Source organism: Agelaius phoeniceus, chromosome 1, assembly GCF_051311805.1.
Source record: "Agelaius phoeniceus isolate bAgePho1 chromosome 1, bAgePho1.hap1, whole genome shotgun sequence".
NCBI lineage: Eukaryota > Metazoa > Chordata > Aves > Passeriformes > Icteridae > Agelaius > Agelaius phoeniceus.
This window is the reverse complement of record NC_135265.1, coordinates 89716183-89743517: the sequence shown is the minus strand read 5'-3', so window position 1 is coordinate 89743517 and position 27335 is coordinate 89716183. Positions and strand designations below refer to the sequence as shown.

At 40.5% G+C, this 27335-nt stretch overlaps 1 protein-coding gene and 1 long non-coding RNA gene across 5 annotated transcripts; one reads left to right on the top strand and one right to left on the bottom strand.

Moving 5' to 3' along the window:
- Positions 1–1385: 1385 nt before the first annotated feature.
- Positions 1386–25270, bottom strand: LOC129120688 (sodium-dependent neutral amino acid transporter B(0)AT3-like). Its single transcript, XM_054633432.2, has 12 exons — positions 25114–25270; positions 16202–16342; positions 14473–14610; positions 13302–13483; positions 12769–12879; positions 7724–7836; positions 7310–7438; positions 6536–6692; positions 5061–5265; positions 3319–3478; positions 2687–2849; positions 1386–1598 (listed from the first exon to the last, which is right to left on the bottom strand). The coding sequence occupies exons 1-12, from the start codon at positions 25268–25270 to the stop codon at positions 1386–1388; spliced, it is 1869 nt and encodes a 622-aa protein (XP_054489407.2).
- On the top strand, positions 1513–17770 carry LOC129120698 (uncharacterized). Of its 4 annotated transcripts, XR_013183460.1 has the most exons (7): positions 1516–1638; positions 3334–7989; positions 9543–9656; positions 10293–10362; positions 11355–11552; positions 16128–16214; positions 17120–17770. It is a non-coding gene; the product is annotated as an uncharacterized LOC129120698 (long non-coding RNA). The 4 variants fall into 4 exon arrangements; XR_013183459.1 differs by lacking the exons at positions 16128–16214; positions 17120–17770 and having other exon boundaries at positions 1513–1634; positions 7899–7989; positions 11355–14424; XR_013183458.1 differs by lacking the exons at positions 16128–16214; positions 17120–17770 and having other exon boundaries at positions 7899–7989; positions 11355–14424.
- Positions 25271–27335: the final 2065 nt, after the last annotated feature.

Genomic DNA, 27335 nt, shown 5'->3' with positions numbered 1-27335 from the left:
CAACAGAAAAGCAGTATTCATGCAAGAATTGCTCAACACATTTTTCTACATGCCTACTTGGGCTAAACAGTAACTTCAGCTTGTTTCCCAGCCATCATTTGTAGTTAGTGGAGCTGAAAATTGTCCTCCCCCAGAGTCCTGTCCTGGGTTGAACTGCATGTCTGGTGATCCATAAAGCCTTCCTTCTGCTGAATGGAAGGGACAGCTCAAAAGTCAAGTCTGGATACCGTGACAGTGACTCAAGATGGATTTATAGATTTTAAAGTCTTTTAGATCTAGTTTAATTATTTTCTCAGCTTCTCCCTATATTAGTTGGATGTGTTTTTGTTTAAGAACAGAACTCTGACTACTTAAACTTGCTGCATATAGTTGCCTATAAGATTTTAATGAACATTTAGCTTTCTGTAGTCAGAAACATGAATATAAAATGTATGCTTTAGTTAGTTAAAAATTCTTATTTATGTATTTACAGCTTTATAACCTTAATCCTTTCTCTTCCTTGACTCTGTTCCTCAGCCTGAAGGCATTGTCATACTTTATCCTCACATACTTTCTCCATATTTTATCAGAGGCTGCTGATTCCTTAAGTATTGTGACAAGAGGAATCCTCATCTCCCAGCACTAGAGAGTGGCCGGGATCTGCATCCAAGTACAGGAAATCCTGTTGTTCAGTAAACATTAATTTTGTTGTCATGTCCTGTAAGGTTGCAGCTCACTGCAAGGCTGCTATACATCTGCATTTTTGTTATGCTATTCACCCATTGTGTTTAGTATGAGAAATAAAGGGGGGAAAATGGGGATTTTTTTTTTTACAGTAAATTTTTTTTACAATAAATTCTGGAATCTGCTAAGATATTTGTGCAGAATTAATTGCTCAAATTTACCTAACATTCTTTTTATCTGCTGATGCTTTATCTTTGTTCCTTGCAATGCTTGAGAATATGAAATAATCACAAAATGACTGCTGTTTAGGTGTGTATAGGGATTTACAAAAATTAGAGTGTAAAGAGCAGTCCTTGTTCTTGGAGGGCTCCCATTCTGCATCTCCTGGAGCAGAGGGGCAGGGCAGTGAATGAAACTGTACGTGCTTGTGTTCCAATTTTTGTTGCTGATCCTTGGGAGCAGACCAGTGTTTTAAACGTGAAGAAAGAAGCCAGCAACAATACTTAACAGGCTTTCCAAGTGCAAATTCTGGCTGGAGTGATACATGAAGCTGAAAAATTGGTTGAAATTGAAGGAAACACAACAGCATTGTTTACAGAGTGTAGTGATTGCTGTAAGCATATGAACTGTGTATCCCAGGTTGGTTGGATGATACTAATGACAGCTAATAATGTGTAACAAAGGCTGTCTTATTTTTGCTTACAGACAGGGACAATGGATATTTATTCTTTTGGATGAGCAAAGTTGCTGTTAGCCCCCTGACAGGAGGAGACTTCTGGTGGTACAAGGCTTGGCTCCTTGCTCCTCTGCTTTTGTTTGACCAGGTGGAAGAGCGCTACCAGAGGTACGCACACGCAAGGAAGGGCAGCCAACAGCACACAAATGGCCTGTACCCAAGGTGGATAAACTTTCTCCTCTTTCATGGGGAAGCCTTCCTGTGGAGATAAAAAAGCAAGCAAAGTAAATAACTTGTAGGTACGCTTAGATTTTGCTATGATTTCTATTTTTATTTTCTTATGCTGTTTTAGTAAGGATAGCAAGTTTTACTCTGAATACAGTAGCAGTCAGTGGCTGTGTCCTCTTCTGCAGACCCTTCTTGTGGGTCTAGAGACAGCTGTAAATGTTTTACACTTTCAGAGATGTATAGCTGGAATTGTGACACATTCCTAGGGCTGTGGGGATTGCCCCAAGTGTTACCGCATCTTCACCCGCTCTTGGTTATACTGTGTTCATTCCTCTTTTACTCAGAGCTGAACTGGTTTCAACAATTCCCGAGTATGTTCTTTGTCAAATAGGGAAGTTATATATCAGAGATTTTGAGGGAATGATGATAGAGCAATTTCTGCAAGTCTGTGGCTATGAGTTTTATTTGGGATGATGGATTCTTGATGGCGTTTGGGGGAGACACTGCTGCTGTGTAATCCTCACACAGTTTGGGAACAGAATCAATCTTCAAACGCCCATACAAGCATGTATTTGAGAGAGAGGTCAAAGAAACTGCAATTGATGTGAGACAGTGACATCCAGATGAAATGTTCTCAGCATGGACATGTCTTTTTTGCTGAATTAACCAACACTGTACTCAGACCACTGCCTCTCTGTCTGCCTGTCCAAAGTACACATTCATGTATCCATCAGGGCCCCAGTGATATTGGTAGCTCTCACTGAGAAATGCCTTCATCCCTGATGTCTGTTATGCAGCTCTAATGCTCGTCAGGCATTTGTTCTACCTCTGAACCCCCTGTGGGTATGGAATGTTTGTAACATGTTCACTTCAACACTTCTGAGCATTACACACATCCATAAGAAATATGAAGCATGGGATAAGCAGGACACCTCAAGAGGAGACAGGTTTTAGTACGTTTAACCTCTTTGCACACTGGAGCCTTCTCATTCTGAGCACTACATGACTTCAAGCTATTTTCAATGGGTAAGCAGTAGATAACAATAATATTAAAGGATCTTGTAAAGGAGGAAAATTGATAATTCTTCCTTTAAGTGCTGAAAATATTTGAGCACATACATATTTAGGGTTCCAGGCTGTGTAGCTTGGTGGCTTCTGCATCTGAAGAGTAACGAAGGCCATGAAGACAATTAGCAGGAGCAGAGGGCTAATAAACCTCCATGTGATCTGCCAGAAGAGATTGAGTTTTCTTCCGGTCATCCATTCCACATCTTTACTGAACCTTGTAAAAGAGGGCATGTTTATGATGATGTCAGAGCTAGAGTGGTAATAGTTTCCCTGTTTTATAGTTTCCTGTAAGTTGGAAACACAGAGCACAGCACTGTAAATCTTTTCTATTCCACACCATTCTTTAATAACACACTGCTTGCTTGAGTAAATAATAATATCATCCAAGTAGGTCTTTACTGAGCCATACCAGAGATGGATGACCAATTTACATTGTCAGTTTAATTACCTGAGTACCTAGTGTAAGGTTTCTGAGCTTAAATAAATTATGATAATATTGCTGCAGTTCTGTAAACTATTCAGATATTTAAAATAAAAAGACTAAATTGCCAAGGGAACAAACAGCCCACTAGGAAAATGTCTCAGTTACCAGCACCAAATCAAATCAGGTTAGGGTCAAAGTTAGTGCAACCTGAGCTGCATTTATGTCTTAGAAGAAAAAATTCCATCTCTTTCCAACATACCTTTTAATTTTATAGATGTACACAACTCCAATCACTTCAAAAAAAGCGATGACTAGAAGAGGCACTGAGCCTGCATATCTGTCAAAAATGTCAATCCAGTAACTCCCTGAACCCAGTGTAAAACACAGAGCAATGAGGAAGCTAATTAGACATATTATACCTGAAGAAAAAAAGATATCTTTGTTACTGGAGTACTCAACTTGGTAGGTTTATTTTTGTTCTAAATTGCTTTGTTCTTTTTCAAATAATTTTTATTCTCTCCCTCTCTGTGGAGTTACAACAAGCTGTTTTCTCATTAGGGGAGCTAATACCAATTCCCAAACTCAATTTTCCCCTGTGTGTTGGCCAAGAGCACTACTCCTGCAGGAGGAATGCATTCATGTGACTCAGAGCATCCTTCAGTTGTTTGTACTTCTTCCATCAGACAGCCTGGGCTGTGCTGTGAGCCAGTGTTAATTTTTGACTGTTGGAGTGAGTTTCAGGTGACTCATTTCCATGCAGCCATAGGCTTAAACTGCAGGCAGGTGGTACCTTGGAAATGTAAGGACTGGATTTCTGTCCCCATTTCCTCTAAGAGCCCAGAGCTACAAATGTTTGTGTTATGTTCCAGCATGTGTCATTTGGGTTTCAGCACACTTCTGTACAGCCAGTTCCCCTTTAGTCAAGATTTAGATTTGGGGTAATGGAGAGAAAAAGTGGGAAGGAAAGGAAGGAATAAACGTATTTCTGGACATAGCCGTGGGCTACAACTCAGTTTGTACATATTTCTAATGTGTTGCTAATTACTTCTAACTCTGAGATGGCCTTTGGTTCACTTCTGTAAAATGTTGGCTCCAGACTTTTTTTTTATTTTTTAAAGTTCACAATTGGAAAATCAGTTTTAAAATAATATTGTTAACTCATCAAGTTGGGAATAAATTTGTTTTTACATGAAAAATTTTAAAATTAGGGTTACTATTTAGATACCACAGGAAGACTCTACAAAAGGCATAACAGCAATATTTCCCATAAGAATTTAAAAGGGCACGTTGCAGAAATATTAGTCTATTAGTTGCAGCTGCTATAGATTTTTCTGGACCAAATTCATAGTAGGATCTCTCAGACTCTCATTGAGTCTGTTTCTTAAGGAGCGGGTTTTGTTCAATAACCATGGCTGGTTGAAAAGATTCCAGTTTTGGTGCCAGAACAGAATCACACACCTTCATTCCTCATTTTTCAAGTGGTAATTTTCTACTCTGACATGTTCACAGTAAATGTGAATCTGTAGCAGCATAAATCTGGGTGAAATAGGTGTGAATGACCTCTCTTACAGTGGTAAGTTCAAGTGCAGGTGGTTATGGCAGACCAGCTGATGTCACTGGGTGCCTTAAAGTGATTTGTATCAGTGCCAAAGGCTTAAGGGAAGGCAAGGCTCTTCCTGATGACTGCAATAGCTGAGAGTGGAGTGGACTCCAGGAATAGCAATTTAACAAGCTTTCTCAGACTGAAACAGCTTAATTTGCAAACTAAAAAAAAAAACTGGCCAAGGCAATATAATATTGTCACCTGACAGCTTCTGCCATAACTGCTACCTCATCTCTCTGCTTATCTTCTGCAAACAAAACCACTGCCCTTACTTACACTGTGACATTCAGCTAAATTAATGCTAAAAATTATTAATTCTTCTGTGATATTAATTAAGCAGTTAATAGTTTGTGCATCTATAAGGAAGTCACCTTCTTTGAACAAAGCAAATACCTTACCAGATAATAGCTCTTTAGGTGCTGATTTAGGTATAATTTGAAGCTCTAGAAGAGGAGTGAAGACACCCTCAATGTTTCCAAACATCGAAGAAAGGCCCAAGCTGAACAACATGATGAAAAACAGGATGGCCCAGGCTTGGGAGCCTGGCATGAGGATGATAGCTTGAGTGAAAACAATGAAAGCCAAGCCAGTTCCTGAGACGCTCTGCAGCATTCACAGATAAAAATACACATTACAATGTCATTTCTCATGCATAAAGTGATTATAACACACTGCTGCCCTTTTCTGAGTCAAGGTTGCTGGTCACCCTGTGGCCTCTGTGGCAGCCAGCAGTTGAGAAAATGGGCAGTGGGGAGTTTAAGTGTTCTAGAGATATCTAGACAAGCACAGAGCAGAATTTTAGCCTGCACAGAGAGATGGGTTCAGAGTTAAGCAGACTAGACAGTTGTAATTGTAATAGAAATTGCTTTGCTAATACCATCTTAAATGTGCTTTTTAGAAATCTATTTTTAGAATCTAGTAGCTTCTGGGAAAAAAAAAAGAGGTGTAAATAAGGATATGATTATCACTCTTAACACCAAGAGAATTCATTAATCATTGGCCACAAAACCCCCTATAATGGCCAAGGCAGAAAAGACTAATAGGGAAAAAGCCAATTTCAACCAAATTTCTTTTGATTTAGTCTCCCAAGGACAAGGATATTGAAATCTAAGCATTGAAAAATGCTAATGTTGCTATAACTTGGAAGTAAAATATTTCAAACTGTAAATCAGAAATGGATGCCATCAGAAGAAATGAGACAAAAGAAACTGACTTGTACCAGGGCTGGAATGTTGTCCTTGGACTTCTCCATCATATGAGTAAAATAGGCTAGTTTACCATTATTGTATGTTAGGGCTGTCGTGCATTAGCACACACTGACTGTGCCTAACAGGATCCCCGAAGCAAGTGCAATGAGTAGGATGAGAAAACAGAGAAGAAACATCTGTGTTTAGTGGTAGGGGAAATGTTATAGGAAGGTTGGAAAATAAGTAGAGGCTCATGATGTACTTTGGTGGTGAACAGTTTACATTGTAATGGATTTTTGGATACTTTCCTAAATACAGATTTAGGAAATTCCCATTCAGCATTCTTTTTCCATAATCTTTCATCTAGATGTGTTCCCCCATTATGCCTTTTTCTGCAAACCAAACCAGGACTGAATCTAGTGTCCATGGTAGGCTTCTGGTGGGAGCACCCTGGAAGATCAGTTTTGTGGCAATAATGTGTAGTTTTGTTTGCCATAACGGACAGCGATACAGTCAGACTATCCTACAGCAGTATTGTTATTTCAAATGTTGAAAGATTGATTTGTTGCATGATTATGTGTAATATATCATTGCAGGTAGAACAGAATACATGTAAGAAAAAGGATGATACCAATCCTTCTGTGTAATTTTGTTTAAGGATTACCTGTTGTAATCAGTTATGGTACCTGATCAAGAAATTCTTGAAGATCACAGCTTTTCAGTTTGAGTCCAGCAATTTTTTCTGGATATGATGAATTCAAAAAACTAATCCAGGTTGTATAGTTCTGTCGCATGATGCTTTCTTCTGGAAGATCAAACTCATTGATTATATTGATAATGTTCCTGCCAGAGAAGCCAACATATTTAAACTTTAGTTTAAAAGTTTGCAGATGATGTGGCTGGAAATGCTATGCTGTGTATTCAGATGCTACTCCAAAGCTGTGTTTACTTTCTGTGCTGCTGTTTACAATATAAAGGAAAATATTAATTGACAGCTTTTATATATAAAATAGTAGAAAATACTCAGACTATTTAACGTTGTCTCAGACAGAAATTCTGACTACTTTATGCAGATTCAGTCTCTAAATCATTTTTGTTTTATCAGGTCTCCAGACCATTTCTATTACTTGTGTTTAATAAGTTAGTGAAATAAATTTCTAATGAAATAGAAAAAGGAAAGGATTTTTACTACTTCTAATGCTATCCTGAGAGTAAGGTGCAAACCTTGATGCACTACTTGAAATGGGTTGTTCTGCAATTTGTCTTTATTCTTACAAATTATCATCCTTGACTCAGTCCCATAGTACTTTATATTTTTACATTAAACTTCTCCATACAGATGCTCTTCTTTTGTAATGAAAATAAATTCTCTAAAAACATGTCTTTCAAATAACACATTATCACATTACCTATTTAGGCACTGAAACCACAGTATAACTTTGGGAACACAGCTTTCTCACCTGTCCAAGCAGTCCCAGTAGGCTGTGGTTGCTTTAAACCCCAAAACAGAAAAGACTGGGATGGAAGCATAGAGGGATGTCATACTGTTCACAATTGCTACTGTCACAGCATCCTTTTCACAGTCATTTCTAGAGATAGCATTTAAACAAGTGAAGTGATTAAAAAGACAGATTTTCTTATCTGTAATGCAGTTATTTGTGCAAACATGTTTTTTAAAATTTCTTCTCTCCCTCCCTCCCTCCCTTCCCTCCCCTTCCCCCTTCTATTAGAAAATCTAGTGGGCCTTTTACAAAGACAGATGCTTTTCTAAAGATCCTTTAGAAAAATTAAGGAAAACATTTTGAAAATTTAAAGAACTTGCACAAAATGCAGCAAGAGTTCAGCCAGCTAATAAAGGTTGGGGTTCTACTCACTTTGTTGGATTGTAGCTTGCGAATGCAATAAGCCCTCCAAAAGCCAAAGAGAGAGAGAAGAAAATCTGTGTAGCTGCATCAAGCCATACACGGGGATTTTTCAAAGTGTTCAGCTGAAATAATTGAAAGAAATGCATGTATTAGGCTTAAATTAAAATTTCTTTTTCTCTTGCAGTTCTCATAGCTCACCTGTTCTTTCAATTCTGGAATTTTGAGCTGTGTTGCTATCTATGAATACTATGAAAGTGGGAATAGGTACTAAACAGGTCAGTAAAACAGGTGTTTTCAAGAGTATTATAGAGGCTATTTAAATGTGTGCAAGAATTATAGAATCTTTTTTATTGTACACTTTGTCTATCTGATGTTATAATGTGGTTCTAAGTGATAAATACTAGAAACACAATAGGGAAAATGCATTTTTCCTCAATTACTTTCTTTTTTTTTAAATTCATGTACTTAACCTGCAGTTAAAGAATATTGTCTTCCTAAAACTCTATAAACAAATACTAAACCTTCACTGTTTTAAGACAGAAAGTGATTCTGTAGCTTCCCACATTTGCTTAAAAAATAATTTAATAGAAGGGACTAAAAGCACAAGCAGGCAAAAAGAGAACAGTTATTAAGAGCAGCATCTGCTATTCAAGGTGCTGTGAAAACAGCAATAAAGATAGAAGATCAGCATAGGAAATACAAGACAAAAGGAGAAACTGACAAGTTTGAATTTTGTTGTAAAGGCAGTATGATACAGGAAGGTAAATTAAAAAGCAATGATTGGTGGATTACAGAGAACATTAAGCAGTTTTAAATAGCTGCACTAAGGAGTCTTGACATTGAAATCTGCATAAAAGAAAGAGATAAAACATGAGTAATGCACAAAATGGAAGTGTGATCCATGAATATTACTTTACTGCAAACCTACAAAGTGGTGTGTTATACCCTACCATGTGAATTGCTCTCTGATCCATTATCAAGGACAGGGAATAGAAGAATGTTTTGCTGAGAATGTTTAAAAAGTCAGATAGTTCAGAAGTGATGCTGGGACTGTAGACTATTTCACTTTGTTTTGCAACAGTCTGAGTCAAATCTGCATCCCAGTCATGGAGGACAACTCGTGTGTTTTGTGTCTGTGTGCCTGTGCTTGTGATCTGAGCCCATGACTGCGAACATATGTAGGAGTGAGAGGTAAGTATGCCAAAAGACCCTTCATAGCATTTTGGTTTTCTCTGAAGCTGGCCTGAGCCTGAAGAGCAAGAACAATGGGTCCACCTCGGTGTGGATGGATGCAGGCAATGCCATTACTGCAGGTGCTCTCTCCACAGGGAGCCCAGTGCTTTGAGCACAGCAGAGTCGTGTCACCTCTTGTACAGCACAACACAGCCAGCAGATTCATGGAACCATTTCTGGCTGAAGTGATTCAGCAAAGGCAAACCCTTCTGGAGGTTTATTTTGAAAGATCACAGTCAAGCCCTCAAAGGCCAGAGTGCTCACTGGCAGGACTTTGTGCAGGTGCTGTTGCAGTGCAGAAACTTGGCACTCACGTGGCTCTGTGGCCTTCACATTTTGATTAAGTGCTGCCAAGTCAGTTGATGCTGACAGATGAGACTCCTAAAAGTCTGGCTTTCTCATTGGGAACTTTGGCAAATGAGTCTGGATATAGTTTAGACTGGTCCTAGGTGCAGTGCATTTATTGACTCCAAAAGATACTAATCAACCCCCAAACTTGAAAAGATAACAGGCAGGAAAGCATGCCATGGCAATGTCATTATCTGGTCTTCAGCAAATTGTTGAAAGTGTTGTTTTATATTTATATGGCATACAGGTTTTATAAGCATATGTTCAGAAGAAAAAATGTGCTGATGCCAGAAACATGTGGATGAAGATGCATGATCAGTGTTAATGAATAGTCCCCTGTTCATTCCCTGTAAGGAGGAAAGTAAGTGTATTTGGATTCTTGAATATATGAAGCACAGACAGAAACAGAATTAAAAATTACAAAATTACTGGGGTCCCTGTGATATGTAATTTTGCTGTAAAAACAGCTAATGGTTTTGTGAATAGAGGATTTGCGGGCCTATGCTGTTTTTTTTTTGTGTGTGTGGTTTTATTGTTGTTGTTTTGGGTTTTGCCTTTTTTAGTTTGTTTTTGTGGGGTTTTTTGTTGTTTTTTTTTTGGTTGGTGTTTTTGGGGTTTTTGTTTGTTTGTTTGTTTGTTTTTGGTTTTTGTTGTTGTTTTTTGGGTTTTTTTTTGTTAAATAGCTGCTGAGTTCTGTGGACAGCAACAGTTGCCCAACCAAGTTCTTGGAATTGTTCATTGCCAGAGAACCTCAAAATATTTACAATCTCTGAAGTTCTTTCAAATGTGAAAGAGACTGGAGAAGGAGACATTTGTATTCCTTAGGTGACACAGGTGTCCCCTGAAGCTGAGACATGCAGAATGTTGCTGATGCATGATGGAATCTTGTTGCTTTGTTTCTGCTGCCTCTGGTTATTTATTTTGCAAAAACCTTTCCAAAAGTCTGTTCCAGCTTCTGTGTGGCTTCATCGTTGTACAACTTCTGCTTTCCCTTCAGGTGTCACTTCAGGATAATTTTTTGTTTTCTTGGCATCTTCATTTTCCAAGTAACCAAGAATTTTGAGAAGGTGAGTGAATCATCAGACTTCTCTATGTCTGAAAGTCAATGAAATGAAGTATTCATTATTTATTCTGAAATTTAAGGTGGAAAGTGTGTCAGATGACAAAAGCTGATTATGTATTTTTGCATGAAAATAAAAACACAGCCTTGCATAATTAAAATCCATATGTATGCTTTTATTATTTGTGGTACTTACTAACAAGAGCTAAAATACAAACTTGGAAAGTGAATAAACTTTAAAAAATGTGGTTTAGAAAAACAAGTAAATTGTGGTAAATAACCACCATCATAGGTGGTTATGATGTTGAAACTGGGTAAGATGGGGCTTTTTGTGCTAGGTGTTACTTTCACAGACTTTCACAAACAACATTGAGGTGTCACAGTTATGAGATAATGGATGTAGCAGCTATTACAGAGAAACTACAATTTCTGCTGCACTGCAAAGTTGGAAAGAAGTTGGAAAATATTGCCTCCAATCAGGGAAGAATGTCAAGAAGGTTGATTTTATGTATTTTAAAAGCAAGCTGAAACAGACAGTAGGTGATTTAATTCTTACTTTATTTTGCTAAAACTTTTTCTGCAAAAAGACAGGAAAAGAAGCACACATTTGAGAAATATGCTTTACAGTTTTGTAAACTGATGGGGTCTGGGTGGGCCTAGTAAATCTCTGCCTAACAGCCCTCCTGTACAGCTCACTTTGAGGCATCCCCTCTAGAGCAGCGTAAAAGAAAAACCAGTGTTTGCTCACAGGGAGGGTGGGAATAGCCTAACAGCAAAGGCAATACTGGTACTGCAGTTGTGGGCTAAGGGGATGAAGAGAGAAGGGCAGTGTTGAAGCTGTGTGCTTACTGTGCTTTTGAAGTCCTTGAAGTGCCACAACCCTGTGTAGCAATTGGAAGGTTAGTTTAACAAAGCCATCTCTTACACTTCTGTGCAATGGCAACACCGATAGCAGGTATCACTTACCAGGCTGTTACATCAGCTTTTCCACATTTGTAGGTAAGAATATCACTAAAATCATCTTCAGATGACTTTTCAAGGATGTCCCCAGGATCTGCTTCCTCAAACCAGCAAACCATCAGCTGCAGGCTCTCTGCAGGTGGATTTTCATTCTGACTTCTGTTGCCAGTGTACAAATCCATCCAGCTCTTTTATGATGATCTGCTCCTCCTCAGCACTGCAATACCTCCAGGCTTTGTGAGTACACACAAATCTAGTTTCCTGCATTCAGTTCAGGATCATTGCAAACTAAATTCCAGAAATGCCTGAGCTCTTCCAGAGAAACCTGACAGCCTAGCTGAGACCAACTGATGACGGGCTGAGGCCTGTTTTGTTTGTGTTGTCAAAGCTGCTTTCTTCCCTAAGACATTGCACCAACCTCTTATAGTCCTGTCTGGCCCTTCAAAAATGTAAGTGAATATCTCAATCTGTAAAAACCAAGCTTGTCCTTCAGCTCTGGCAGCATTTAGATGGGTGTCTGTGCCACTGGGCTTGTAGAAAGAGAGATAAAACATATCTCATCTGAGCTTTCCGTTGCTCTTGTCACTTTCCCATCTGGCATGTAAAGTATCTCTGAACTTCTTGGCTTATGTTTTCTTTAATATCTGTGTTCTTGTTTAGGAAAGGAAAGGAAAAATCCAGTGCTCCTGTGTTTGAAGCACTGCTGTGGCTGCAGAGGCAGCAGATGCTTGAGAATGTGACAGTGAGTGCTGCTTTTCCTCCTCTACACCCACCACTTCATGGAGCTTTTTAGCCATGAAGGCAGAGTTGTGAGGAGCCTCTAGTGGATAGCAACCACTTAGTGGGATAGTTTGACTTTGCATTTGGGAATGCTGCCAAGGACAGTGTAGGAAAGGTGCTTCTGAAATGGGCAGCCTGTGGAGGAATCTGGAACTCCTGTCCCTATGAGAAGTTAAGAAAAATGGGAGAGGGGCTGTTCTCCAGCAATTCTGTCTTTTAGGAAGAGATATGGGGGAGGGGAGAAATACTATGAAGAAACAGGGGCAGGGGAAAATTACTTTAAACCTTCAAAAAAATTTACAGTGTAAATCCTCAGTTGTTCTTGTTGTGAATTCTTAAAAGATTAAAGCTGTGTAAATTCTGTAGCAGTGGCAGGGAAATCCCATGTTTCTCATGTACTTGTGAAGTACATCAGTTTCACTTACACATTAAAGACTGGGGCACCCATAACATTCTTAAACTTAATTTTCCAGTATTTTCTTATAGGCTTACTACTGAACTGTTAAATTCTTTGCTGCTTATTTTCTTGTGAAAATACATTAAAATAATTAAGTCACTTCATCTCAGAAAAAGAGCTTAGCCGAGCTCTTGGACAGACATCTAATCCAGGAGTTGTTGGCAAATGGTATGAAATCTGAGGAGGAGTAAAAGGAAAATTAATAATAATACTTACATTAGGGGTGAAGAGGTAAATCAGACCTTCAGTGGCTCCTGGTAGAGTGAGTCCTTGAATAAGGAATATAGTCAGGACCAGATATGGAAATATTGCTGTTACATAAATTGCCTAAAATAAGGAGGTCAGAAGACAGAGAGTTACTGGCAGTAAGTTCAATCAATCCTATTTAAATTATTGCAACATACAATAATAATAATATTAGATCAGACAGCTACAGATGAATACAGACACCTTTCAAATAAACAAGGTGTACTTTTGCAGAATATATTTTTAACAAAATGGCTCTTAAAACTGTGTGAGGGAAGGCTGGTAGGGCAGAAGTGTTTGCAATGGAAAAGGAGAGAAGCATCATTTTAAGCCACTTGTACTGTTGTTCTCAATTTGTTGGACAGGGAGCATACTGAATGGTGCCAGTGTGGTAAATGGAGTAAAATGGGGTAAATGGGGTTTTCCTTTTTGTGGTAAAAACTCAGTGTCTGGAGGGCAAGATTTCAAACTGTAGGATAATCACTTCTCTACCCTTTCCATACCTTCCCTGTGGTTTCAATTCCTCGGATGGTGCAGAGATAGACAATTGCCCAGCAAGCTGCTAAGCACAAAATGAGCCACCACTGGAATGTGCCACTCTCAGCAATATCAGGTGTTATGTTCAAAGTTTTCCTGTACCAGAAATAATTTACTGCAGTGCTTTCATAACATTCTTCATTAAACCCTGAAAAAAAAATGTGGCAAGTGTTAGAATAAATTGTGGACTGCAAAATCTAGTACAGCGATGGACTCTCTGTAATGTGCAGCAAGACAAACTCTCACAGCAGGCTCAGACTATGAGACTTATGTGAGACCTTCACCAGAACATCAGCAGCATTTTACACAGGAGATAACTTCCTGATTAGAAGCAGTGTTGTACTCAGTGCAAGGTAAAATCTAAACTAATTGTAGTGAAAACAATGAAATTTTTTAGCTGTACAGCTACAAACTGGTGAAGTCATAACAAACTTCAGGCACCTGAGAATACATCTAAGTCCAGGCTCCCCTGGCTATGTCATGGCCCTGTGGTGGGGAAAGACCCAGGCATTGACCTCTTTGGTTTGAGTTCCCAGGACTTCTGTGAACAGGAACTTCAGGCATCTGCATGCAGGGGAGTGGACATTCCCCAAACAGGGGGGAATGCCTAAGAAAAGGGAACAGGGAGTGTGTACACCACAACCTGTGATGTCCATTTGTCTTCCTATTCTAGAACAGTCCTAAGGTTTCCAAAAGAAAGTTTAATTCCACTATGTTTTGTCTTTTTTCTTAGCCTTTTACTCAGGTGGTATTTCTTGCTGTGCCCTGGAACTCATTCTCTCTCATGCTCTGAGAAAAAATGGAAGCTGAAAAATAGTTTTAAAAAACAGCATTCTTGCTTATTCTGCTTGTGTACACTGTCTCTCTTTAGTGTTAGTGAAGATTTTGTAATGGACAGCAGGACTTGTTCCATATTTTGTTTCCCATTTTAAAGTCAAGCAAAAGGACTCATGGACTTTCTGGCTATTGTTGTTCCTGTGAGGATGATGAATTTGAGCAAGCCAGCATGACTCTTGTACCTTTTTAACAGGAAATCAAACCAGAACTTGTGCACAATTTGGGGCAAAATAAAGTGTGGTTTCTTGATTAGCCCAGAGTCTGTTGTTTTGCTAGCAGTGCTCATGGAGGTGTACTTACCTGTTCTGTTTTCATTTAGAGGACAAACACTCCAAGGAAGAGGTTCTTGGAAGGAGTTTATGAAATACCACATCACCCAAGTTAAAACAGTGTTGTAGTATAAGCTCACCAGAACCGACACCATCCATGAACCAACTCCTACGGAAAGCACAAGATCTCACTTCAGAAAAGTTTTGGAAAAAGTTATCAGTCAGTCACTGCACTAGCTGTTAGAAGCTCTCATTTCCTAGTTTTTCAAGATTTTCTTCTTCATCCCCCTGATCCCATCCTGAGATTTTCCAATGAAAGATGGGCAGCTGGGTCCTCAGTAGCCAAACACTGGTGCACAATCCCCGAGATCACCAGCCCTGCTCCAGGAATGCTGAGACTCTCTACTTACATAGAAGGTTAGGGTTGAAATCTTTGCTCTAGTATGTAGTCCATTGTTTCCTACAATACTGGCCAACTGTAATAGCAGAGAGCAAAAGAGATCAAAGTTTTATAGTGTGCTGTAGCTGTGTGAGGCCACTCTTGTCCCAAATCATGCACAGGTGCCCTAAATTTGGCACTGTTTTACTCCTGTGATGAGGAGGGAAGAATATCAACACCACAGTTTCTGCTTGCTTGCATTTTTGCAAAGGGAGTATGAACATGCCTGGTTGTAGGAGATGGGTTTAGCTTGAAGCACCACCTGCAGCTTGGTATTTCTTTCTTGTTGCCCTCCAGCCCTTGATTCCTCTTACCCTCCCCTTCTCCTCCCACACAGGCAGGGCCATCAGTGCCAAGTCCATTTCAGGCACCTGCTTAAAGCAGGTCATGATCCAGCAGAGCTGGCTGAAGCATGCAGGAGCTGGCTGAAGCATTCCCCCTGCCCTGAAGGCACAAGGGTGTGTTACCTCAAATACCCAGGAGAGTCAATGCCTTAACCTCCTCCTGGTGGCTATTCTGGATCACTTTTTGCAGCCTAACAATGGTGGACACAGGACACCAGATGTGTTTTTTCGTGTATTAAATAAGTAGAAAAGAGCTGGCAGTAGAGGACTGCACACCAGTGTGGTGCACTATGCCATGTGGATTGTCCCTCATGCCCAGCTGTGTTGATAAAGTCCTTTCAGTAGCCCCACCCTCTTGTGGAGGGGAGCCTTCCCATGTGCTTTGGGCTCATTAGGAGGTACCAGGATCCTTGATTTCCTGTCTTTCTGTCCTTCCTCAAGTCTGCTATTCATGGACAGAGAAGACTGGGTCCTTGAGGGGCTGTGAGGGAGGAGCAAGAAGTGCTGTGAGCAGGCAGATCTTGTTGAGCACCAGGGTATGGTATGGCAGTGTTGAGGAACAGAGCCCATTTCATTATGGTCCCCACAGCAAAGGTTATTAGGTTTGCCTTTTAGGCTCTTCAAATGATCCTAAAATGTGCCTGCAGTAATGCCTGGTGAGAGCAATACACAATTACAGAATCACAGAATGGTTTGGGTTGGAAGGGACATTAAAGACCATTTAGTGACACCCCCCTGCCATGGATGGAGACATTTCAACTAGACCAGGTTGCTCAGAACCCCATCCAACATGGCCTTCAATGTTTCTAGGGAAACCATCCCTAAATATCTCACCACCCTCATTACAAAATATTCCTTTTTAATCCTAACACTCATTTCTTTTTATATCCTAAAACACATCAGGCACAGGTCTGTAGGAAGTGAGTGCTGGGTGGGAGCTGTCTGCAGTTCCTTGAGCTGGGACTGAAGGGACGTACCAACACCTCCAAGGTAAGGAGAGATGGTGTTCCAGGCTCCAATGCTGCCTTTCCTCAGGCACTGCCCAAGGGCCAGCTCGAGGTGTAGCAGTGGGATTCCTTCAAAGAGAAGAGCGATGAAGTATGGTATCAGGAAAGCCCCTGAAAAAACATTTTAATGTGATTAAGCCACATGATTTTTCTGCATCTCAGTGAAATTACTGGTTTATAATTAATCTGCTTTATGAGCCTTACAAAGTTCTTGTAGGATGTGTTGAGAGAGGGATCATTGCTAGGGACACCTACAAGTAATATCTGTTGCTGGTAATTTTGGTAGTGAAGATGGAGGAGGAGGGACTGGGATGCTTAGTGCTGCAGGACACTTCCCTCAGGCATTGCTGCAGCCTATTATAGGTAACCTCACTATTTCATCCATTTCCCTTTCTTTTAAGCATCTTTTGTCCTCCTTCTCATAAAGCACAGGGGTTTACCTGTCTCCTATTCCATCTGTTTTCCCTTCAGTGCATTGCCTCATTTCATTTCTTAAGGCTCTCAGGCCTGTGCTCCGCCATCCTGCTCTGGAAAATCAGGATTATGTGCTCTATACCCCCAAGAGACTAGGTTATTTTATTGCACGAAGCTCTGCTCAGACCACAGAGCCTCTAGCTAATGAAAAACCGGAAGCAAGGCTGAAGTTGTTCTCTGGGACATGTGAGCCATGAAACTTCATTTCTTCCCAGTTTGTGTCCTTTACATCTTTTCTGTTTTCCTCTCAACATCTTCCTTGAGCCAGAAGCAGTGTGTCCTGTTGGTTGACTGTGGGCAGGGACCAGTCCTACCAACAGCCTGGCTGATTCCTGCTAAACTGTGTGCAATGCCTCTCTTCCCCCACCTTCCCCCAGAAGGGACACACATTTGGGTCTCCCTTCTTTTGCACAGATGCTGATTTTCATGAGACCAGAAGTTTCATCAGTATGTTTGTACCACCTGCCCGAATGTCCAGTTAAATTGAAATGGTGGAATAGATTGAAGTTTATTGCCATGGTGATCACATGTGACCACAAAGTCTCTTTTCTCCAGGGAGACAAAGACAGAAATCCTGCCTCAGTCACCTCCCCATCTTCCTACAAATGTGAACAGATTTCGTACTCCTCATAGCTTTGTCAATAAACTTGTGCCTTGTTCTATAATTTCTGATTTGCCTCCAGACCTCATATCCGGGTCCTCTCAGCTCTGCTCCTCCAGCTCAGGAAACTTTCTTTATGCTCTGTCTTCAGCCCTGAGAGAGAGGTGGGGGAATGCACAAGGATTTCTGGTCTCCACCTGGAATGGCGCCTGGGTTCTGCAATCAGTGGCTATTTAGAAAGGCTGGGCAGATAAAATCTAATCTCTTGAGTTAGTGTTGTATTGCAATAACTTTGCTACCTCTTGTTACGTGCTGCAATAAATCCATACAACACCCAGAGAAGGTGCGTTGTTGGATGGTTTAGCCTTTTATCAAGTTATGCGTAGAAACAAAAATCACAAAGCTCTTCTCAGGAAAGAACTGTTCATAAACTGCCAAACTTGGAAATAAATGTCTCACCTTAAGATCTCTACTCTTGAAATGCTTTTAACTGGGAAGCAAATTTGAAAAACAAATCTCACAGTTAATTCCCAGTATGTTAAATCCTCAGTTTGAGGTCCCTTCAAGAAGAACCCAGTAACCTCTTGCCGTGCTCAGTCCTGTGGTCTGTTTCAAGCCTGCTGTAGAATTCCTATCCACAGCACATCTGAGGGTGCCAGCCCAGCCCTTCTGACAGTCTCATGCCTTGGCCTGTCTCCTGAGAAGAGCAAAATATTGAGGCAAGTGACCAGAGCACTGCAGTATGGAGTGCTCTACTTCTTCATCCATCTGCCTGGTTCTCCACCAACTCTGGGCAGCAGCTGCAATCCATGCTGCAATCCCTGCTGAGCCCTCGCTAGCAGAGCACTCCATAAGAGACCAGCCTATCTCCCATATCATATCTCCTGGGAAATAACTGGGTAATAATTAGTGCAAACTGTTATCTCTCTCCCCTTTTCTGTTTGCTAGTTGAACCACTGGCAGCAGAGCATGTTTAGACATTCTGCTGATAAAACCATGTTTACTTTGTGCTGGCTTGTGTGTATCTTCAGGCATATTTACAGCATGGCAAAACATAATGTCACACTTGGGAAAAAAATACTGGTTTTCCATGAGAATCATATAAAATAATCTGCTATCTGCAAATATGAAAATATGGCAAAGGAATGGGTTAAAAAGAAATAGTTTATGAATCTAATCTTTCTCAAACCTAATTCGAGTAAATGGCTTGTAGTGTAAAGTAAGTTTTTAGTTATTCATTCCTTTGCATTACAATATTTTTAGTCAAAAAGAAAAGAGGACAGTCTGCTGAAGCACTTGAAGCTTACTCTTCCACAATAAAATCCCCCACCTACAGAAAAACATGGAGAAACATTAACAGTAAGCTATCAGATACGGAATAGTGAGTAAGATCCCTCAAGCACTGTATAGTTGAGAGCTCTGATTAATAGATAGAGGATGTGCCAGAAGGTAAAAAATAAGTACCCATTTTAAAAAATGCCACAAGAAATCTCATCATGAAGAAAGTAAGCAGAAAATCCAAGAAGCAGAGAACTTAAGACACAGCAGGTACCACAAACCAGAGCATTCAAACATAAGCACAGCAAAACCTCAGCAGAACCCATGTGATGTTAAGCCCAGGCACAGCAGAACTCTGTAGATTTGGGTTCCATGGAGGATGGGAAAAGGAAACTATAGCAGAAAAAATCATAAAGCACAAGCAACAAATTATCTTGTATCTGTACATTCTACCTAAAAAAAAAAAAAAGAGTTTAGGAAAGAGTTTAGGTTTTTTTTTCTTCTGGAAAAGTGAAAAAGGAAAATTATAGTGGTGAAGCATTTTTAAATACTTTAAAAGCTTGGAGAAATGCCCATAAAAATAAAAAGTATTGCCAAAGCATGATTTAGTTGCATCCCTGGGGTGCGACTTAGGAAAATTTTAGTTTACAACATTCCTTCTGTCAGAAAGACACTGAAGATTCATAAAACATCGATCCTGCAAGTAGAAACGTGGTACTAAAAGAAGGTTGAGAAAAAAAAACTCAAAACTCTTCAAAACTTGCAAGAGTCAAAAGTTATTTTGTAAGGAATCCTGCACAAGGATATCACAAACCATGGAACAATGCCCTGCGCATGAGAAGACACAGAAGCTGTTGAAAAATAGCTTTTTCAAATCAGGCTATCAAAAACTGCAACTACTGCACTACTGGTAAGCTGGGGTCATTTACAAGAGAGGCCCAAGTGTCGAGCTGCTCCAGTGTGTAACAGGATTGCTGAAGAACCATTGGAGTGGGGACAGCTGCACAGCCACAGCACTTGGAAAGGAAGGAGCAGGTGCACTAAAACCTGACCCCTCAATTGCAGTGCACGGGCAAGTCAGGTCAGGACAGCAACTGCCCAACCATATCCAGCAAAATGACACTGGAAGGGCACAACCTTTGTTGTATCACCTGCACGTGACAGTCTGGGGGGAAAGTGCACGAGCCTCTAGGCAGCCTGGGGAGAGCTGCCAGTGCTCCACAGGACAGAGAGACAGGGAGCTCCAGAGGAGTGCAGTCTAAAGTTGGCTCTCAGCAACCAGCAAAGCAGAGTGAAACGACAAAATTGGGTTTGTCACTTGGAAAGAGAGACCAACAGGCTGGGCTAGTGGAAATGTAAAGCAGTTTGAAGTATCAGCTGGGTGACCTCCTAATATATGTGTACTAAGACCTGTAGAAATCAATGTGCCTCGGTGAGAAGCAGAATAAAAAAGACCCAAGAAGTGTGCTTGCTATTGGGATACTACGACTTCCTAAATGGTGGAGAAATACTGATCAAAAATCAGGAAGGACTGATCTTGCATCTTACCAGTGCCTGTGAATCATCTAGCAGAAGTAAAGCAAGTGACTTGAAATGATGATTCAAAGACACAACAGCATTTGAAAGGCCAGAACATGAATAGTACTTTTCCTTCAGATAGAGCTTTGGGAGTAGAAAAAAGAATTATAATAAAGACTCAAATGAGCTGGAAAGTGGCAAAATAGTAGTTTTGAAGGAAATGCATCTGTAGGGTCTGAAAAATTCAGAAAGCACATCTCAATGTGATAAAATGCAGCAAGCATTCGGAGATCCACTTCATTAGTTCTGTTGGTACATAGGAGGAATGGGGATGGGTGCACTTTTCCAAAAGACTAAGAACTTAATGGCAAGATAGCTGAGATAATTTATGCAATTTTATGCAATAGGTGGGAGCTACTTGTTCAGATACAGATACAAAGATATTAGCTATTCAAAGGGGATTTTCAGACCTGTCCCATTCTCTCCATGGCAGTTCAGTGGCTAAGCAGTGTGGTATAGTCAACACAGCAGGGAATTTACATCAAGACATCAGATAGGAAAAAAAGCAACTTAATCAAACTCAGCCCTCTCTCTAGAAAATAGCACTCCATGACCTCTTTTATGTCTTCTCACATGCCTCAATCCAGATGAAAAGTATGAGCTACTCCAAGCATTGTATTTGTGCAGCACACTTATGATGGCACTGATGCTGCCTTGCAGGCCACATTGCACACCTTACTGACTGAAACTTGGCAGGGTTGGGTTTCCCACATAAATGACTGTATGTCCTAGAGAGACAGTGAGAGAGCCAAGGCCATGTCCAGAAAACCAAAGGGGCAATGGCCATTTCAAATGAAGATGGGTAACACCCACAGATAACTCTTAAAATAATCTTGGCAAACTCCCCTGTGAAATGTGAAGGATGCAAGAAGGCAGCTTTCAAATACAAGCATGCACCAACCTGAGATATAAAGGGCAATCAAATATAGTAAATTATGAAAGGATTGACTCCACATGTCACAGCTTTTCACCAAGGGTTTAGGCAGGATATGGCAATAAACCAGAAAATGGAATTTGTTACTAGCTGTAATCCAATTTTTCTGTCAGACAGTGAATAGTTCTGCTCTTCCCAACATGTGTTTGTTTGAGCTGGTTTTGGGTTTTGCTTTTTTTTTTTTCTCCCCAGTATTTTTCAGTGATACAATTTGTTCCTCCTAGGTTTTGTTTTCTTTTTGAGGACACAGCGAACCAGGCATTTCACAGCACGTTGTAGTTCAAATTTGAGCAAAAGGTCAAGTAGGCCACAGGTTAAGAAAGTCTGTAAATGGTTGTCCCAGAAGTAAACAGTTCTCCCTTTGTAGCATGACTGTAGTGTGTAGCAGTGTGGGGTTTAGATGGTGGTTGCTGCTACCTATAGTAGTGTTTATGTGTATTTCTTTTCCTAGAAAATAAATTTTAATTTGTATTTTATATTACAGATATTTTTCAGTAAGTTTATAGGCTCAGGCACTATACACATTTTTAGTACCCACGGGTTAAGCAAGCATGTATATATATGACATATATATATATATGTACACTACCTATAATCCAAAGTAAACCACTATAGTCAGTTCTAGCTAGAACTGAGTTGGGTTCTTTAAGTGTGCTCAGATGGCTCCCTATATAAACATATGGATGTATGACTTGTTAGTGTCTCAGTTTTAAGTGACAAACTCTGTACTGGGCTATTTAGAGAATTCTTTTCAATCCCAGTTGCCTGGGAACATTTGTGTTTGTCTCTACCAACTGTGGCAAACAACCTTCATACCCATTAGTCATGAAAAGTAAATAGCTAACTTAACTCAGGCAATAAACCCAAATAATCAGTAACAGCAGCAGGTGATAAATGTCAGCAGAACTGATATTATATTAGATCTGAGTTACTGAGTAACACTAATGTGCAATGAATCAGGGCCAGAGGTCTGATGGGAACAGCTGACACAAGACAAATGTACAAGCACTTGTTTTCATCTCTTGTTTTTGAGAAGATGCAGAAACAATGATATCATCTGAACCAGCTGTAAAACAACCCCAGAAGACATCCAGCCTTCAAGCATGTCTATGCCATATCCATTCCTGGTTTCTCCATGCTTGTGATTATGGCTGCATGCAGAAAGCCATGGCACTTCTCAGGGCTCCCAGTCAAACACAGTGCTGCTGGTCTCTCCCATGTGCACATCTTCACATGCACACATGCAGGATTTATGCTCCAGTACACCTGAAAATCTGTTGGGCTTTTGCACCTGAGTTATTTGCTTTTGAAAATGCAAACCCAAACCACGTCACTGCTTTAAATTAACAGAAGAAAAATGCAGCTACCTTACACACAGATGTAAATGCAAGAGCTCAGTCTTCTCAGTGATCTTCATAACTCACTCAACTTTTCCAATGCCAGCTTTCTGTGACAAATTATTCACAAACCTCACAGCATTCTCTTACAGAGTCCATCCTGCTATTGAGCTCTTTGAGCCCTTTGTTGAAGGGGCCAGTAATGACCAAACACTGGCCGCCCATCCATACGTTGACCTTAATTCACCACTGTCTTGTGCCACTGTTGGTGATGATGCAAAGTGGCTGTTTGCCATTAGTGAGTCTGGTGGCTATTTTAAGCTGGTTTCTCACTGGCAGCATTACTACTCAGAGAGCAAAGGAGCAACTCAGCCCTTGCCCCTGCAGCATTTCCCTGGTTTTGCTCTCTTTAAACCTGCTCTACCCCCTGTCTTTTTTGTCTCTAGAAGTTCCTGTGGGAAATAGTGTAGTTCTGGAGCTGGATGCACAAGCAAGCAGACTTTCTGAGCACTGCTAAGTCCATTAGACAGGTGACCTCCTTGCAGTCAGACTCATGCTTCTCTTGGGGCAGTGAGGACAGGGATGCAGGGGAGCCCAGAAGGGAGGATGGAGGGGAGAGATCAAACCTCAGGGGCAAATGAGCACTGCTATCTTCTGAAGTGAGGCTGGGATCTGAAACACTACTGGCCACAGCTGGTCATGGAGAAGCAACAGTTGGTGCTTCATAGGAAAGTGTGAGAGCCTTTTTATGGGCAGTAGAGCAATATTTCATCTTAATCCCAACTTTGTACAAATTTTGTGCAGCCCCCTGCAGCTGGTGGCTCCAGAAGCTGCTCTGTGCAATGAAATGTGTGGAGGAGCTGCATCTTGCTATTATCCTGCCTGGGATTTTCAAACTTTCCACTGAGCACCTTGTGTTAATCATTCACTACATTATAAAAACATCACATTATGTTTGCTTTATTATGTTGTTTGTTAATCCTGAATGCTTTTCCTCTTGCTTTCCAAGACAGAAAGATCACCTGAGATGCTGTAGAGGATTTGACCTACAGTTCCTGCTTCATAAGAATATTTTCCTTGCGGGTCTCATGCCATATCTGCTGTGGGGATGTCTCTCTAAAGATGTTAATCATGTCTCATAAATGCCAGTATCATTAACTGAATTGACAGGTTTTTCCCCCAGTAATTTCCATGGACAAATACAGAGAAACAGTGTGTACTCCTGGCTTTCTAGCCACCCAGTGATGGTACTTTTCTGCAGGAGTTTCACATTTTTAAAATAAATGATAGAAACCATCTAGTGTCCTGGGAGGAATCTTACCTACTGCTTCTTGTCTTATCTCCATTTGTGTAACTCTCACCTGTTGCATATTCAGCCTTAAAAAGCTCCTTGCCACCAAAATAATTTCCATTTTCTTGTTTACAGGCTATGATAAACATACTCTTTAATTTTCAATTTCATGACCTAAATAGATTGAATTCTTAAGCTGTTTGTGTCACAGAAGTTTTCTAACCCTTGAATAATTGCTGGGACTTTTCTCTATTTTGTCTTTAAAGATTTTGTTTAATTTTTAAAGTTGACTTTAAAAAGTGGACTTTTAGAAAAAGCCGGAGACTCAGAAGTTGTCTTACCATAGGCAGCAATATCTCTGCCTACGTCCCAGTGTTCTGCTTACATCTGCCAAGGTTCTTTCTCTTGATACAACCTGCTATAGCTCATTCATTGAGCTACAATGAATGTCCCTATCTAAGTGGCTACTTCTCTCTGAAACACTTTCCTTTACAGGCTACATCCATTCTTGGTTCCTTGGTTGATTGAAATAGAAGTAGTTCATCAATACAGACACCTCAGTAAAACAAACCTGGATGTGATAAAATTTTCTGTTACTTAACATTTTCTCCAAGTGTGAATTTTTGGTTTCTCCAATTAATTGAAAGATAACAAATAATACTGGGCTGAAACAGTTTGCTCACTCTTCTTTAGACAGCTTACTATGGCAGATTTCAAAAGCTTCTGTGAATGGTGAGTTACCAAGCACTCTTTTCAGATCCATTTATATTTACCAAATTATCTGCTTCCAAAGCAATTCTTTGTGGAACTGGTGCTCAGGCACGGGCTTAGGCAGCTGTCCATGACACCTGGCAGGCTCCTGTTGCTGCTCCATCGGCTGAGCATTTTAAACAACCTCACAGACAGCCAAAAGCACAATTTAGTTTTGTGCAGGGACAATTCCAGATGATGAGGTAGCTCCTAAGAGCATGGGTGGGTAATGGCTCACTCGCCATCCCAAAGGGAAGTCCAGTGGCCATTTGTCTAGGGGCCAGTTCCCTCAGGCCTCCCAAGGACTTCTCATTTCTCCTTACGGTAGCCAGCTGCAGATTCAGTTTCCTGCTTCCGTTGGCACCTCAACAGCAGTATAAAAACTTAAACATAGATTTGTTCTATCATCAGTCAGGTCAGCATCAGTCTGGTCTTCCTAACTGAATGTATCATTTTATAATAAAATATATTTCTATGGAAAGAGCTAATTAACTGGTGAAAGACATTAATGACAATCAGTATTTTTTAAAAAGGGATATAACTGGTATAAATGATGTAATTTCCATCCCCATCAGAGGTTAGTATAGCTGTATGAGAATTGCAGTTCAGTATTTTGGCAAAGTCCCGTTCCAATCTTACCGCCTCCGTGTATCTGGCACAAGTACGGAAAGCGCCACACGTTCCCCAGGCCAACGGCAAATCCGATACAGCTCAAAATGTACTGGAACTTATTGTCCCACTTGGGTCTGCCATCTTCTTTGGGGGTTTCAGGTGTTGCTGATAAATCTTGGGGCATTGCAATGAAATATCCTTGGCTCCTCAGCCCCTTTCCCTAAAAATGGGGAGATGCTTCGAAACCTGTCTCTTCTACAGGTTTTATGCAGGGTGACAGAAGGAACTTGGAAGAAAGGTGGAGCTTTCTTTTTATCTGATGCAAAGGTCTGTGTCATTGCCAAGGATGCAGTTTAAAGACAAAACCAGGAATTTTTATTATATAGAGAGTTACCACTCTTGCCTTTTTTGCAGCTCCTTCTATAGTTAGACAGCTTGGGAATGTGTTGTTAATGGGTAACTCAGGATCAAACAGGTTTTTATTTTCTGTTCTCCTTATTTTCTGTTCTCTTTCAGAGAAGTGTGACACTGAATATAATTAAAAAGAAACCTTTGCAGTGGACTAATTAAAATTGCAAAATACCTGTAAAAATCTGTGAATAAAACATTGGCATTTCCTGCCTTAGTTTATTAATAGAAGTAAATAAATGAAGTAATCTTTTCCAAATACAAAAATTCAATTAGAAAAAAAAAAAAAAAAGAAAAATTAGACCTTGTGTGTTCAGACATTAGAATTTGGTCCATTTTCATAATAGTTGCTAGAAAGTTAATCACTTCCCACCTGTCAATGAATCCCCAGTGACTATTTTTATTATTCATTAAATAGTTACTTACGAATGCAAGAGCCGAATGCTTTCCTTCAATTGAAAATATGTGAGATATTTTTCTGTTTTCTTTCAGTCATACCAAGGTTTTGCTGGTGTGCATGCCAAATCAGTTCACTCCACACTAAACAGAGCAGCCAGTCAGCTTGCTTGCCTCAGTAAATCAACAAATAGTTCATGCCTAGATTCCCCTCTCTAAATGGGAAGAGTTTCTAAGTGAAGGTGAATTGTTTTCCCTAAAATGAAAGGTGAATTGTTTTCCCCAAAATTTCCCCTGCTCTGCTGCTAAGCACACAAATGGGATCAGGTTGCAGATCATCCCCCCAGAAGCCAGTTTGAGATCAAGGCTGCATGATTCTCCCTGGGCTGTCACAGCTCATCTGCTTACACCTCTGCAAATATTCAGACTCACAGATGGAGCAACTCAACTTCCCAGTGTCTTGTCCAGGGTTGTCTCAGAGCTGCAGGTTCAGTTTCCTGCTCCCATTGGGACCTCAGTAGCAGTAAAAACTTCTGGACACACAGGGTGGTTTGGCAGCCCTTGCACAATGTCAGTGGTCCCAGGGCACACACCACCATCACTCCTTTCCCTGCTGCTCTTCTGATCAGCAGATGCCTTGGGCTAGGCATGGGCCCTTCCAGCAACACCCCAAATTCCACACCTGGCACCACAGCCAGCCACTTCACACATGGTGTTACTCGTTCCTGGGTGCTGAGGTTTTTATCAGCAGAAAAATCTGACAAAAAATGTTCTTCCTAATAAAGAGTAATATCTTCAAATAGTTTAAATAGTTACATACATTAAAATGTAATTTTAAAAAATTGAAAATGGGATGTAAATTAATTTAATCATTCAGATTCTCTGGAATGGGTTGCCCAGAGAAGCTGTGGATGCCCTATCCCTGCACGTCTTCATGTCCAGGTTGGATAGGGCTTGGAGAAACCTGGTTAAGTGGAAAGTGTCCCTGCCCCTAGCAGGGGGGTGGAACTGGATAATCTTCAAGTTCTTTTCCAACCCAAACCATTGATTCTATGATTCCATGAAGTACACATGCAATGTGTACTTTACTCTCAGTTTTCAATGCAATGCATTTTACTCTCAATTTAGAGGAGATAGACTACTCTAAAGATACATTCTGGAGTAAATATACCCTAAGTGTACCTATTCCTTTTAAGAGAGTACATTGATTACAACCAGTATGAGGATCTAAATTGGATCCATTCTTGTTTCAAAAGGTGGGTGTAGGAACTGCTGCAAGGTGATACAAGTGTATCACTGTCCATATACACAGACAGTCGGATGGAGAGGATCACCCATCCAGAGGGGACATGGACACTGCTGCAGGCACTCTGCCTGGGTGCTCACTGAGCTCCACTGGGTCACATGGAAGGAAGTTGAAAAATTCAAATAGTTGTCAGGCCTGT